The 15,820-nt window shown below is 40.3% G+C and overlaps 1 protein-coding gene across 1 annotated transcript in view; it reads right to left on the bottom strand.

Moving 5' to 3' along the window:
• RPRD1A (regulation of nuclear pre-mRNA domain containing 1A) overlaps positions 1-13,214 on the bottom strand; it is a 42,740-nt gene extending 29,526 nt beyond the window's left edge. Inside the window, exons 1-4 of the mRNA XM_035316115.1 lie at positions 12,883-13,214; positions 1,478-1,607; positions 673-779; positions 496-590 (exon numbers count right to left, since the gene is read on the bottom strand). Coding sequence (XP_035172006.1) covers positions 496-590; positions 673-779; positions 1,478-1,607; positions 12,883-13,033 — 483 coding nt within the window. The 5' untranslated portion in view covers positions 13,034-13,214. The remainder of the gene's footprint in view (positions 1-495; positions 591-672; positions 780-1,477; positions 1,608-12,882) is intronic.
• Positions 13,215-15,820: the final 2,606 nt, after the last annotated feature.

Here is a 15,820-nt window from a genome sequence, read left to right as displayed (position 1 = left end):
ACAGTAAATTACACCTCATTAGTAAATGACAGGATAGTTTTCTAACTACTTCTCAGAAACTTTAACTAGAAAGTGTTGCAAAGCCAACAGATCCTTCATAGACCTAAAAAAAAATAACGTAATGTTAAGCTACCTTTTCATAGAAGAATGAAGATTCCCAGCATGAGCTATCTTCAGGAAACAAACTTAGGCAGCCAATAAGATTTATCTTACCTTGGTATGAGAAGGTTGTAGGGACAGGTAAAAAGCACAGCAGTTTCTCCTTACAAAGCTAATACAGGTCATGAAATATAACTGAGTACAGTACTGGGGTAATCTTGCATCCTACTGTGGCAAAGTTCAGTCACTTGGACTAAAGAAAGGGGTATAGTCACCCTTGCCCATAAAAAGTAACAAATTAAAAAGAAAAGCGGAGACACGCTGGAAAACAAGAGTAGCTGAAAAATTCTGTATCAAAACCTATGCAAATACAGCATTCTATAGACGTTATTTTACCTGCGGAGGGTCAGTAGGAGAACTTCGAGGCGAACAGTTATTTTCATCAACTTTTATCTGCTCATATGTACGCTTCCTCACCTTTCTGTCTCCATCTAAATGAAAACAAACTGAAATGTTATTTCTCTGACTCCTCAAACAGGAGACTGAGTTTTCATACACACACAAAATACTTACACAAAGCTTGCCTAAGTTGTTCTAATACATCATTTTCATAAACAGACCTTTCTTCCCAGATAGAGAGCACTCGGCCAAGGTGCTTTTTACAACTTTCATCAGACTCACTGTTACAAGGAAAAAAGCAAAAGTTAGCACTAAGTCAAAATACAGCACAATCATATTGCAGTATGACTATCTTTCACAGAAGGATCTCGACATACTTTATCAACATCAAAGTAAGAGAAGTTTAATAACTTCAGAAAGTAACCAAACTACATTTACAGAAAAGAGACCAGTTCAAGATGTCTTTGCAAGCACAGCAACATAAAAAGTCAGTGCCCAATCCCTTGTTTCTATTTGTTTGCTCAATCCATACTAGGTCTGTACCCCTATTATATAAAAGCGATGCAAAACTATTTGCAGTGTTAACAGCTCTAAAGCTTTATAGGAAAACAATTCTGCATCAAGACCTGAGCATCCTTGTCATGCAACAAGAGGGATGTCTGCTGGGGGAAAAACAAATCATGAATACTAGTAATGAGATATACCAAACTGCTGTAGCATGTAAATGCAGATTGAAAAGTAAGGCCGAATTTAAGGCAGAGCTAATACTTTAAGGCACAAATGATTGAATACAGATGAATTTACAGTGTAACTTCATCTAATAGCATTAAGCCTCTCCAAGATCAAATGAACACTAACAAAATTAACATGACTTCAAACACAGAATTGGCACACAAGGACTAGCCAGGCCAGAAGGGAAGAACTGAATCCCCCTCAAATCAAGTGTGATGAAGGACACCACACGTAACAGTTACTGTACCTTGAAACATGCTTAAAAGCCTCCACTATTACTGGAGCAAAGTCTTTTGTAAATTCTGGTCCTTTCCTTTTGCTGTTCTGTATGACATCATTGGCCAAGTACAGGAATGTCAGCTTCCTATTTGGTTTTGCTAATAAAAAAAAAAGAACAAATCAGAATAATTAGAAATGTAAGTTCTTCCAACTAACACCATTTTCCATATCTACTGTAAATGCAAAAGACGAATTAAGTATGTTTTTCTTATTTTCATCACCACTTATATTTCACTTTAATTTTGTATTTAAAGCTGTACAGTGGCTTTTCCTTCTCTTCCAGTGTAACTCTTTGCTCAGATTCTTCCTCCTTCATAAGCTGACACAAGTTCCCTCTACCCCCATCGTTGAAAGCAATTATATAAAAACATGATACCCCCAAGTATTCTTCATACTTTCAGGTGTTTTTCTGAGCCTGATATGACTGACTTATTTGGAAACCTTCACGGACTTGTTCCAAGTATTTCAGCACCTCTTGAAGTCTACACAAGTTTCTTACTCTCGCAAAGTCCTCTAACAAGGAGTTTCACGTCTGCTATCATTCACGTGAAGAACATCATTCTTTTGGTTTGAATTTCACTCTGACATACCTCCTCAGATTTGAACAAACCAAGTGGTCAATTTGTAATCAACCTCTCCATGCCACTTTGTTACATCTCTCATTGCCCAATCACTAGAACATTCATGTGCCTGCAGCTGGCATCTCAAGAAACACGTTTTCAAAAATCACTTTGCTGTAGTTTTCTTCAAGCATCTTAAGCATTTTACTCCAATCCCATCAATTTGCAATATAATTAAAGTTTTCGCTTTATAGGTTATTTTTGAAATTGTATTCCACATTACCACACAGCAATTTTAAATTGCCATTCACACTTCATCTAGTCTGCATTAGTCTATGAATTTCACAGAGCTGCAGCTCTTATTGTAACTCTTCTAATCTTGTGTTAATACCAGAAAAATCTTCAATATCTGCAACAACTACACAGCCTCAGCATGCATGCTCTCACTTGAAAAAGAAGTTCCTCTTGAATAAAAAGTCTTATTTTCTATCCTCTCAGAGAAAGGAGCACTGTGGTAAAACCAGTCTAGGAATTTGTATTATTATTATCCTAAATTTGTACTCTGTTCCCCAAATGATTTCATTTTGTTCATTTCCACTCCCATCTCTTAAACATACCAGAGGATGACCCTCCTTTACACACACCCACGCTCAATGTTGAGATATTTCCACTCTAAAGTAGCGTTTCTGAATATTAATTTTGCACTACAGAAAGAATCCTCTAAAGAAATTCTGCTTGGAATATTGAATTCATCTTGAACAGACATATCCAGGAAGTTCACAGAAGTCTGGACAAAGCGAAAAACACCTGTATTAAAAGTAAAAATGCACCATCTTTTAGAATCGGGGCGAACTAACAAGTGAAAAAGAGAAACTACTTTGGAAGTGCTAGACACAGGTGGATCTATTGGAATTTCCTCCAATCAGGCAAGTCACTACACATCAGCACCCAGCAAATTAATTTATTTAGGTCAAAATCTCCTTAAATTAACATGCAGATTTTATAAATGTATGCTACCCGATCTCTGTATTAAAAACTGACTGATAATATTGCAACACATCTCCTACCCATGCTTCAGGTAACTCAGCTCTAACACAGAAAGGTTTTGAATTATTCAGGAACTGCAATCTGAGAAAACAGCTTGTCTTATGGCTGCACCAAAGTGAATCAGACCAGACCTCTCAGCAGACCTGACCCCACTCCCCCCAGTTTCTCAATGTAGCGCAGAATTAGGACTCCAATTCCAGTGAAGCAGACAGCTCTCCATATTACACGCTCTGAACCACACACGGGTGGTCTGTTAGGTCCTTGCCTGTCCCTTTCATGAGAGTCATGTTTTAGTCCTCAGTAATGTAACTCACTTGTGATGCATCTCAACTTTCAGGCTTCCAGCAAGGAAACAAATCAACTGAGTCACAGAAGACTGGAGATATATGCAGTGTCACCAAGTCAGGTGACAGCAATTCCCACAAAGCCTAGATTTTGTCTATTCAGTACAATAAAGAGATCAACAAACTACATTTGGAAAAAGCATGGTAAAACTCAGAAAGTCATTTTCAAGCTTGTTTCCACTAACATTACCTTTTCAGTCTCCTTGTGCTACCTAACCATACCAAAGATGCATTTAATGAACAAAAATATCCTTGGAACACTTCAGTCATCTCCGGGTTTGGTCAGAAATTCAACACACTGCCTTTACGTTCATAAAACTATTGCAAAGTATATTTTAATTCTTCCTGCTTTAAGAATGCTCTGCACAAAATTCCGAAGTTAAATATTATTCCTACCTTCAAGAAGCATTCCTTTTCACTTCACAAGTCTTCAGGACTCACATACTGGCCTTCTACCATTCTACCTTACACATGAGACTCCAGAGCAACATAACCTTTAGCAAATGAGGTTGGCAGCTCTGAACTGAAAAAGAACCCCAAGGTGTCCTATTGCTACTAGGACTGCAAATTAACTACTGAACCTGAAATACAAACCTCAATTCCAGACCAGACCTATTCTGAAAAACTCTGTTTAAAGCATCTCTCTTCAGCAGCAGTGGCACTAACTTTCCAGCCCTGGGCTTTGATATACATCAGAACACCAAGATGGATCACACAGCAGTCAGAGAATTTAAGCAAAAAGAAGTGTCCTCAGTGCTGGGAAAGGTTATTAGAAAAGCACCGTCAAAAGAAATTGAAAGCAAACTATGTATGATCTTAGGCTAAAGGAGGATCTGAAAGGTGTAGGGACTGCCAGAGCACTGTGTTATAATTAACTTTCTGGTAGTGTCACCAGTACACTAACAGTGCAGGCTGCAAACACAAAATTGCTCAGTATCCATGTTGGACTGACTCAGGTTTTCGAAAGCTCTGTGCAGCGTTCACATAACTTTTCTGCTTGTCTTGAATTTTATCATTCACCTGCTTCCATAGCCACTAACGCAGCTCCCAGAAGCACTGGATTCTGACACATTTTACCAGGTCCACAGCGCTGGTTGGTCTAAGGACCATAAGAAGATTCCTCTTAAAGCATCCATAATGACACTAACTGGGGTCAGCACCTGGCAACTGAAACCAAGTCTGTTCCAAAAATGCATCTGACATTTAAATTGTACTGAATACTCTGCAGTTACTCATGGTATTTCAACTGCAGCTAAGACAGTCAGGCATCTACTGTGTCTGACTTAGCATCCTCACCACCAAGTTGTAGCTTTTGGAAACCTGTGCCCCTTAGGAGCACATTTTTTAACCATGTCCTTGGCATTCCTGGTTCTCTTCCAGTCCAACACAGATGCCCTGAAATTGCATGCTTGAGCTTGCAGTACTTAGAGAACTCTAATGCCCAAGAGCCACCATCACTTCAGTGCAAGAAACTCTAGCAGCCTGGGAAGGACTCCACCTGGTAATGCAGTAAGCTAGTCATTTCAGTGAGGTGAACTCTGGCAATCAAAGCCAGCATAATCACCCAGGTTTTTCTTCTCCAAGTTACCTCCTGGCACCAGAAATTGAGATCCCATGGAGGTTACCAGAAACAGGCCTTTTAGTTTCATGCTGTTGCACACCTCTTCCCTAGGAGTAATGGATGTATCACACACTCACTCACAGAATGGCTGAAGTTGGGAGGGATCTCTGAAGGCTATCTGGTCCAACCCCCTGCTCAAGCAGGGCCTCCTAAATCACACTGCACAGGATTGTGTCCAGGCAGCTTTTGAATATCTCCAGAGAAGGAGACTCCACAGCCTCTTGGCATCTGTGCCAGTGCTCCATCACCTGTACAGGAAAGAAGAGCTTCCAGATATTCAAAGGGAACCTCCTGTGCTCCAGTTTGCACCCACTGCATCTTGTCCTGACAGAGGGCGCCACTGAAAGGAGCCTAGCCTGACTCTGTCTTCTTGGCAGCATTTCAGGAATGTATGTACATTGGTACCATTCTCTCTGAGCCTCCTCTTCTCCAGGCTGAGCAGTCTTAACTCTCTCAGCCCTTCCTCTTAGGAGAGCTGTTCCAGTCGTGATCATCTTGGTGGCCCTCTGTTGGACTCTTTCCACTGCATCCATATACATTTGCAAGAAACTTCAGAAAACATACAGGCAACAAGGGTTTTCACTTACATCCCACTACAAGTGAATAGACTATTGACCCACCTGAAAAACATTAAGTCAGGCTTTAAATATCTACAGGCTGGCTCTACTGCATCAACAGACCTCAAATGCAAGTAATATTGAACAAGAGGTTTTGTGAAAATGAGTATCGATAGGTTAAAACCCCACATCAATTACCAGCTCTAAACACTTTTTAAATTAAGTTCCCTAATACACATTTAGCTAAGAATCTGAGTCATTTTTTTAAATTATGTTAGTCTACAAACAGCAGAGTATGAGTGTCATCACTTCTGCCAAAACCTGTGAGACACCTTCTGTGCCATAACATGCTTTGTACCTGTAAGTTACGTGACATCTTTGTACAAACCTGGCAAGCTTTCAAGCTTTTCATTACAAGTCCCGGTGTTATCTAAGCAAAGCAGCACTGAAACTTGAGTACGTTATCACTGACCCTTCCCACTAACCAAGCATTTATGCAAGCTGATTCAGTGCACGATTTCTGGTGACGTGACTGCAAGTACATCTGTAAAAAGTAACTTGAGGCTATCATCCAAAAAGACAATTCAGAGATAAGATTACCCATGAAAGTGCCATTGTGCAATCCAAAAATTCACTAACCTTCTGTCATGAAGAAATTAGATCAAGTATCCAACATCGCAGAATAATCTAATTCTCCTATTGAATTTTACCAAGGTTTGAGAACTCCTGTGCTTCTTTATCAAAGAGGGCAAGGAGATTACCTACACCATGTGTTCCAGGTTTGATGGCCCAGGCACCCTAACCCTGGGTTTGGAAGCTAACAGTGGAAGCACTGGGTTTGGAAACTAACAGTGGTCTGGCACAATGAAAAGATGGATGTGAATCAACAACAGTTTTAGGATAGGGGAAAAGATAAAAAAAAGTCACAGAACTTACATATTCTGAACCAGAATGATGAAAGGCAGGCAGGCAGAGGTACCAGGACAACAATGGTACAGCCATAAACATACAGAGATTTGAACACAATTCTTCAACACTTACATTAGGGATTCAACTAGCCCGGTTGGATTACACATCCAAATGATTGCCAACATAAGAAGCTTTCACACTATTGCTCATGAACACAGGTCATTTTATAGAGAATATGTTACAAATAAGGTTTTCTAACTCAACTTGTATTGAACTTGAACATTTGCTTCTGGTTGATCTCTGAATCTTTTTGCAAAGGTAAGATTCATTTGGATCCTCACAAGCACTATCTTATTTATCTCCTCAATGTCACCTACTAACCAATGAAAATCAGCACGCTATGATCAGAAGTTATTTTTTTAATAAAAGGAAGCAAAAATCTGTTTATTTTCTTAAGCCTACCACATTAACCAATGACACAATGCCACCATTAAGTAAAGCAACCTTACAACCATCAGTAGTGAAAGATTCCCTCTCTTAGAAGAAAAACTAAACTACTTACTACAGAAAACAACTGCTTTAAAATCAGCAACCTGTTCCTGAAATACACTTCACATCTGCAGGGTAAAGTTTTTCCATCACTTCCAGCTGTGGGCTGGCACCAAAGCAGCTGACTGACTCTCAAAGTAATTCAGCACAACTTTCAAACACAGTTTCAGTATCTCTAAGTCCTCTCAATCTGCCTAGAGATCTTTTATCTTACAATTTTCTGTAGCATCAAGCAACTGCCACAACCACAAGCTTCAGAAAAATGCACTGCATCAATGCCAACAGTTAGAACAAGTGAGGGCCTAAACACTTCAGAAGCTGTAGATAAACAGAAAAACAAAAAGTTACAAATAAACAAAAATATTTGCTTCTTCTACCACTGAGTGATTTCAATACACACAAAAAAAGAGCTTGAGCAGAATAAACTGGAACAGCAGGTTAAATGGCAATCAAGTGCTAAAAATATATTCCTATGTACTGGCACAAATGTACTTACATTATTGCAGCTGTCTCAAAGAAGATACGCACTGACTGCAAACCTGGATAAGCTTTGCAATGAAGACAAAGAACAGTGTGACACAGGTAGTGACAGAGGTAACAGCCACAACAAGAAATCAGGTGTTTACATGGGGCTTCAGCATCAGTTTCTGAGACTGATTTATCCCTAGGATGCTATGTCAAGCTCTCAGGAAACACATACCTGAATGTGAATTTAAAGATACCACGTGACAGATCTATTAAGAAGTCACTAGGATGTAAATTCCAAGTGATAACTGGACACGGAAAAGCTAATAGAAGAAGAGCTGACAGGCAAAGGAGGTATGAAATACAACTACCTGGAGCCTGAAATAAAAAGCACCATATTACTGTTCTCAGAAGTTAAATGCTTAATTTCACCCACTCTAAACAGAACATATTTTTAACCCAATACAATGAGTATCAGATGGAGCCTCCTGAACAAGCACTTACTACTCACACTGGAAGGCTGACGCTTTGAATTATGGGACTGATGTTTTCATTAAAAAAAAACACACAAAAATAAATAAACCACAAGTCCAAAAATAAAACACCACAAAAACAGACAAAACAAAACCTCCAGGTGCAAAGAATCCTGAAATCCAGGAACAACAGATGGATGCAAGAGAACATATCTAATTTGCAAATACAGAAAAAAAAAAAAAATCAGTCTCCATCTCTGAAGGCAACTTAGGAACATTAAGAGGCTCTTTTTTTTTTTTAAGCAGCCATACAGGCTGCTTCAGGCCAAGCTTCAGGCTTAAAACAACAAATGTGGAAGTGTGCTACCTTGTTAAGAAACTCCCAGCAAGACAATCTCTTTATGGACACAACATGAAAAGGTTTTAACAGGCCCACCAGTTGCAATTTGAGATTGACTGTAGTATTCACATTTTGGTTAATTAATTAGTACCACTTAGAAGCCATAAGCTTACTGATTAGTTAAGTAATTAACTATTTTACTTCAAGTGTTACATTTCATCTGAAATACAGCTGAAGCAGGATCTTTTTCCTCAGTGGACACACCTTCCAAGCCTTTACAAAATTCTCCCTTGCCCCTAATCAAATAGTCTCCATAAAAATAATTAGATGATGTGGCAACATTATCACTAAAGTTAACCCACACCAATTACAGTGAAACAATCACGCAACTGCCAAGTACTAGAAAAAAAATCTCCCACTCTTTCTAGAACAGAAATTCAAACTGCAATGACAGATTATGTTAGTAAGACATAGTATAAATGCAGTACTGAAAGAGCATCCTCCTCACCAAAATATTTATTTCATAAATCAATTATGAAATTCAAAATAATGCAGACTCATGATCAGCATAAACCAGTACTAACACAGACAGCGTTCTAAGCTTGCAACACTGTCCTAAGTCTCCTTTATGCCAGCACCCGCTTTCCATCAGGGAACTCATCTATTTAGAAACTAATTACTGGTTTTGTTAGATTTCCAGCACCTGCACAGCACATGAAACTGCCAGCAAAAAAACAACAACAAATATTTAACCACCAGCAGAGCAGAAAACAAGCTGTTCTGTTGTCACTGAAGACCTCTGCTAATCTGTCAAAACAGAAAAAAATCTTTGTTATATCACTACAGTTGTAATTTAAGTTAAACGGATTCGGTGCATCTTTTATCATCATTCCACAACAAACAAAAGATCGATGAACTACAGGATCTGTTCTCCATTAATCATAGCAATAGACAGTCAATACCCTGCATAAATGAAAGCAAACAAACAAAAACCACTACATACACCAGAACATGGAGCACCTGGGGCGACACCTGAATGGTTTTGCACAGATGCAGAACTGTGAATGCTTAGTAACTCTGGCAAAGGCACTGAGCTTCACCACAGCAATACAGTTACTAAGTAGATCTTCCATTAGCACACATTTGAGGTCAGTCATTAAACAGCATGTCCTTCTCCACGCTCAGGCCATGAAAGCATATGATTTCTTCTATAATCTGTGATCTGATGATGATATCCCTTCCTTACACGTTTTTCTGAAGATTACAAGGAGTCTCTAAACAATCCAGAGCTCTCAATATTTTGGCAAAAGAGATGATTCTAGAATACTATTTGTTTAAGAATGACCCTATGAATTATATTTGCCAGTATTTTAAAGAAGAACTTCATATAAAAGTTACAGCAGTATTAGGGAAGACACATGTAATGCATACTCCTCCAGTAATCAGTTGCATCAACTGTCTTACATGATACAACCAGAGCAACGCTGGGATTCAGTTACCCAAAGCCAGTGTGTTCCCTAACTCCTCTGAGTTACACCAAAAATGTGAAAGTTTTGCCCATTCTCTGAGTTTACATCTAAGTGCAGGAATTTACCAAGACAATCACCCTAAGTTCAGCTGTGTAAAACCTGTCCATGAAGGCATATGCAACTGATGACCTGTAAAGATAAATACCCTAATACAGGACCTGAAGGCAACCAATTATCCAAGTAGACAGTGACTTTGATTTTACACTGCCCAACATCTATATTGCCTATATCGTATGCACTTTAGGTACACTACCTCTTTGTCTCTAATACAAGATGAGATAAAAAGGCAATGACTATTTTGAAAGTGGAAGAATCAGAATCAAACACTTGGGAATAAGAATTAGGAATAATTCTTATGATCCTAGCACTTGTTTTCACAAATATCTAAAGTCACCTTGGAAAGTTCATGCAGTCTGATCTGAAAAAAAGAGATTTTTTACCAAAAATGAAAGCATCCAGAAATACTTAGTATCATGCTGTATTCTGTTCAACTCAGTCAACAATCCTCCACTAGCCTGAAAGGAAGGTCCAGAAAAGGAAGGAGTAACAAAAAAGGTGATCAAACTAAATGAAAAACTCCAGAAAGGAAACATACAGTTCCAGAACAACACTCGGTAGCAACAGCAGCAGACAAAACCAAAATTTTTTCTGTCCACATTCCCCAAATGTAGAACATTCTCCTCTCAGATAGGACAGAAGTCATGTATCTCTGGCTTGGAGAATAGACAATCAGGAGCATTAAACTTAGTCTAGTTATGGCCTCATTGCCAGCACTCTACTTCATGGTGTTACATGCAAGTCACTTCAGCACAACACGTTGGTTTTCCTTCTCATCTTCCACATGCCGTCTGCTCAGAATACAAACACAGTGACTTGAGACTCTCTTAAAATTCTGTGCTGCAATTTGCAAAAATTCGTACTGGGTACGTGTAAGCTAACATTTATGAAGCTTAAGTACTACTATCAGAGGTGGGAAATTAAAATACATTTCAAGTATCTTAGCCATGCCAGCTTCGGATGATGTGGTAGAGGAACATATGAAAAAATGCTTCACATAGAGCCTAAAAGCACGGAAGGCTACCAGGACCTTGAAAGCAGATAATTTTCTCCTACCAGAGCTGGATTATCACATGTTCTCCACACACCCTCAAAGGCTGACTTCCAAAGAGATCACCAGAAAAACTGTACCTTGAAGCAGCAAAAGCTGGAAGATAGTTCAACAAATGGAAGATAAAGACCATTACAGTAGCTATGCTCATCCGCAGCTCCTGAACTACATCCTCAGAGCAGGCTTAAAAGGGGAAGCCAGACACTGAAAGCTGAGAAATGAACTCATGGGAATGCTTTTCTTTAAGATGATCATTATCACTGCCTCTTAATGCCATCTCCAAACATTTAGCCCGTGTTTTGAGCATTTCATTTCTTCAGTTACTCAAATTATGCCAATACCAGTTCAGAAGTTCAGAACTGAGAGTTGATACTATAGATTATTATGAACTGGAATTGTGTATGTTATCATTACAAGCAACCAAACCTCTAGCTGAGTGCCAATTAGTTTAAAACACCTTTCCGATATCATTCAAAACCCCAGACAATCAGTTTGTCTAGAACCCCTAGGAATACCAGAGGTTTCAGACACAAATGGCAGACACATTCATTGTTCTCAGAATATGGGGGAGAAAAAATTGCTAACAACCCTATACCGAAAATGTTTATTTCGTAAAACCAAATATCTTACCACAAATGAATTCCTTTAGGAATTCATTTGTAACAGATTTAAATAATTCATTTTATGGATTAAGATATCCTTTAACATGATATTCCTTCTTCTAGAGAAAGAAGAACATTTAACTTGGGCCTGAGAATAAATAATCATTTTGTGCAAAAAGCTTATTTTAAATAAAAATACAATAGCCAATGAAAAGCCTACAGGGTTTATAGGAATCAATTTCCGTGTTATACTCCAGAGTTCAGCATTGCTTCATACTCAAGATTTTTATTTTAAGAGTGATTCGGTTTGTTATTATGAACCAGCCATACCCTTTGTGTTCCACTAGATATCATTTCTACAGGTCAAACACTCCTCTTAGTTCTTCAGAACTAAAGTCGTGGTTTTTCTTTCATAGGGTCTCTAATGACTTTGCTCTATTTTTCTTCTCCACCTGAGAACCTACCATCTACTTTTGCCATTAAAAATCCATATAGTAGTGGGGATCCAAAGGGAGCTACTGGAAGCTCCACTCTGGTGATATTTTCCAGAACAAGGCAGAGTTCCAGCAGGTTATTTACTTATACTTAAATGTGTCAACTTATGATCAAGTTATTTTCCAGTCAGGTCAGATAAACCTTCACGTGCCATTTCTGCCTTTCAACCCTGAAACAGAGCTGTAAATCCTTTCCTGTTAAAAGGAAAGTCACATAAGAATTTAAGTACGCACACCCAACATCAAATACTGAATAGAGGTAAAGGAACACATCTTTATTATGCTAACACTGGTATTAGTGACTTGGTAAGAACTGTAAAAACACCATTCGGGATGTGTTGCATTGTTCATCCCCTGAAGTACGCCCACCCTCAGCTGCCCTGCAGAACAGCAGCCTGCATAAATGGACAAAGCCACCGTGCCAGGCAGCAGCTAGCAGCTACCAACGTTACGGATGAGGCACTGCCTAAAAAGCAGCTTTCTCTGAGGAACGCTGACCATCATTATTAGAATAAAGAGACGAAAACCCCGTGTCCTTTTTCGCAGCGAAGGCCCCCAGGCCCCCAGCCCCTCAGAAGCCCCTCAGCGAGGGCCAGAGGGGAGCCGGGACGGACCCCAAGAGGGGAGCAGGTTAAAAAAAAAAAAAAAAAGTGAGGCGACGCCCCCAAGGAGCCGGCAGCCGGGGCTTCACCCTGCCCAGTGGCTGCGGTGCCCCACAGGCCCTCTGCCCGGCCCTGCCCAGGGGAAGGCCGCTGCCCGCGGCGGCCGGGCTCACCTTTGCGCAGCTCCCGCTCCCACACGCTGACGATGAGCGCCGAGTGCTTGCGGTGGTGGATGAGCCACAGGCTTAGCGTCTGCACGCTCTGCTGAGAGTTGCTCAGCTCCGACAGCTTCCGCTCCAGCGCCGCCTCCGAGAACGCCGACATGCCGGGCGCCGCCGCCGCCTAACCCCTCGCCCGGCAAGGCCCCGCCGCCCTCGGGCCCCGCCGCTCCGCCCCGGCAGGGGAGGAGCCGGCTGGGCTGAGCCGAGCCCTAGCCCCGGCCCGTCCCGGCCCCGCGGCCCGGCGGCGCTGACAAAATGGCGGCAGCCCCAGAGCCGCCCGGCGCCGCCCCCCGTCTTCTCCCGTCCTCACTTCCGGCCGCGCCGAGGCGGCGGCGGGAGCGGGAGGAGGAGGGCGGCGCCCGGCCGGCGGCGCGCGGCCGTCAGGGGGCGGGGGGCTGCGGGGGAAAGCGGTTAGGGGTCGCCGCTGAAAGTCACAGAATACATCATCACTTTGTTCAGTGAAATCAATAAATAAGCACGAATAAGATGTTCTATACTGCAGAAAATATATAGCATTTCTAGTGTTAATGTAGAATCATAGAATTATTGAGGTTGGAAAAAATGTTCAAGATCACCTGGTCCAACCATCCCCCTCCCGCCAACGTCACCCACTAAACCATGTCCCTAAGTGCCACGTCCAACCTTTCCTTCAACACCCCCAGGGACGGTGACTCCACCACTTCCCTGGGCAACCCGTTCCAATGCCTGATCACTCCTTCTGAGAAGAAATGTCTCCTCATTTCCAACCCGAACCTCCTCTGGCACAACTTGAAGCCATTCCCTCTAGTCTTAACACTGGTTGTCTGTGAGAAGAGGCCGACCCCCAGCTCCCCACACCTTCCTTTCAGGTAGCTGTAGAGATCAGTAAGGCCTCCCCTGAGCCTCCTCTTCTCCAGACCAAACAACCCCAGCTCCCTCAGCCGCTCCTCACAGGACTTGTGTCCCAGGCCCTTCACCAGCTTCGTAGCCCTTCTCTAGACACACTCCAGGGCCTCGATGTCCTTCTTGTAGTGAGGGGCCAAAAACTGAACACAGTACTCAAGGTGTGGCCTAAGTGAGCATTTCTAGCCTGTTTCTCACCTAATAATGCCTTGATACCAATTCTTGTTTTAAAAATTACTAACATTTCCAGATAACGCTGAAATGCACTTATGTGCACTTAAACTGCTACAAGTCTAACTGGCATATGCCAAAATGTTGGGACATCCTGACAATGGTTAAGTATCCACCCTTAATACAAGGTTGTAGTATTCCTATAACCTTTTATACATCCAGTTTGTCATCACCAAGCAGCAGAAAGCTAGTTACAAAAAAAAATCTGTATTCTTAAAACTTTACGAAATGTTCTCCCTAATTCATTCTGACATTTGTATAAGATGGCCCAGAGCATTATTTTCAGGCAATTTTCCTGATAGTGGTTCTTGATGAAATACTCCATTTCAAACAAAAAAATATTGGTACGGGCGAAAGGGGAGTGTTAAGATGTTTTCCTTTGAATTCTATTAACAAAAATCATCTGTGGCATGGATGACATTTGAGAAACTAGATGGGATTTTGCAGAAATGATCTTGACAAAAAATTTAAGTAACAAGCTTTACAGGTCTCCAAGGAGACCCACATACTCTCAATTTGCTGCATTTTGATCATCATGAATGGGAGAACTTGTAATGCATTGCTATTTTTGTTATGTACAGCAGAGGACACTCTGGTTAAGTAGAACTGGCCAGTGAAGTAGAATTAATACAGAGTTGACAGAGATGCACGCATTAGAAAAATTAAGTATGAATGGTAGTTTAGTACCTACCGTTCAAATACCTTTTTTTTTTTTTTGGGAGGCATGTATTCTGACACTAACAGGGGAAGCTTGTGGGTAACTTTGAAGGAAGCGGCATTTATCTCACCTACAAGATTAGATTAAAAAGTATCTGGGAACAAACTAAAATTTAGAATTTAAAGACAGAAAGATATGGAAAAAGAAGAGGAAATTATTAGAGCACTTCAGTAGTAATTGTAGCAGGGTTTGTTAATGTTTACATCTGTCGTTCCATATTCTCTGAACATTTTGCAAACAAGAATAAATCCTCTCAGAGAGGTATTTACTCTGTAAATTAATGTATTTAAATACTAAGGGATTGATTTATTATGTGTATAATATAGTCTACAATATATTATATAGCAAAACCGAGATTTTATTTGCCCAGTAAATCTTTATAGCACATATTAAATTTATTATAATAAATGTTTACATCAGTAATCTAATTTTAAAAACTATGCTTTTCCAATCAATGCATGGAAATTTACCACGAGACTTACTCAAAATAAAGTAAATCTCAAACAGGAAGTATTCACAATGGAGCGCTGGTTTGTTGTGGAGCTTTGAAAATCTCAGTTTTAATTCAGAAACGATGCATAAATTATTCACCTGCCTGTAAAAAATTACCCACATCCATAGTGTCAGAGTTGCAAACAGATGTCAAGTTTTCTTCCACCAATTCCTGTGTTCAAACTAAAACCATCTTTCCTCTGATATCCTAAAAACAAAATTACGTATGCACTGCTTCCCTTCTGTCTGGTCACCATGGTTTAGTAACCATGGTTTAGTCACCATGGTTTAGATAATCTGCTGTGTTCTCCTGCTCCTAGCAGAGTGAGACCAATGTAAGTTTAAGATAACGGCTGCGAAGCAATTACTTGGTTGATATTTTATTAGAACAAGGGATCAGGAGGCTCTAGGTACTTCAAACCTGTAAATACATTTCAGACTGCAATCTCCAAGTGGCTCTACAGCATTCTTACACTACACATGCTATTTTTATTTATAAATAAAGTAATATTTAAGACAATATATTTATATTTAAATATTTATTTAAAATATAATGTTTAATAAAAT

This window comes from Oxyura jamaicensis, chromosome 2 (assembly GCF_011077185.1).
Source record: "Oxyura jamaicensis isolate SHBP4307 breed ruddy duck chromosome 2, BPBGC_Ojam_1.0, whole genome shotgun sequence".
Classification (NCBI taxonomy): domain Eukaryota; kingdom Metazoa; phylum Chordata; class Aves; order Anseriformes; family Anatidae; genus Oxyura; species Oxyura jamaicensis.
This window is presented reverse-complemented; position numbering and strand designations above follow the sequence as displayed.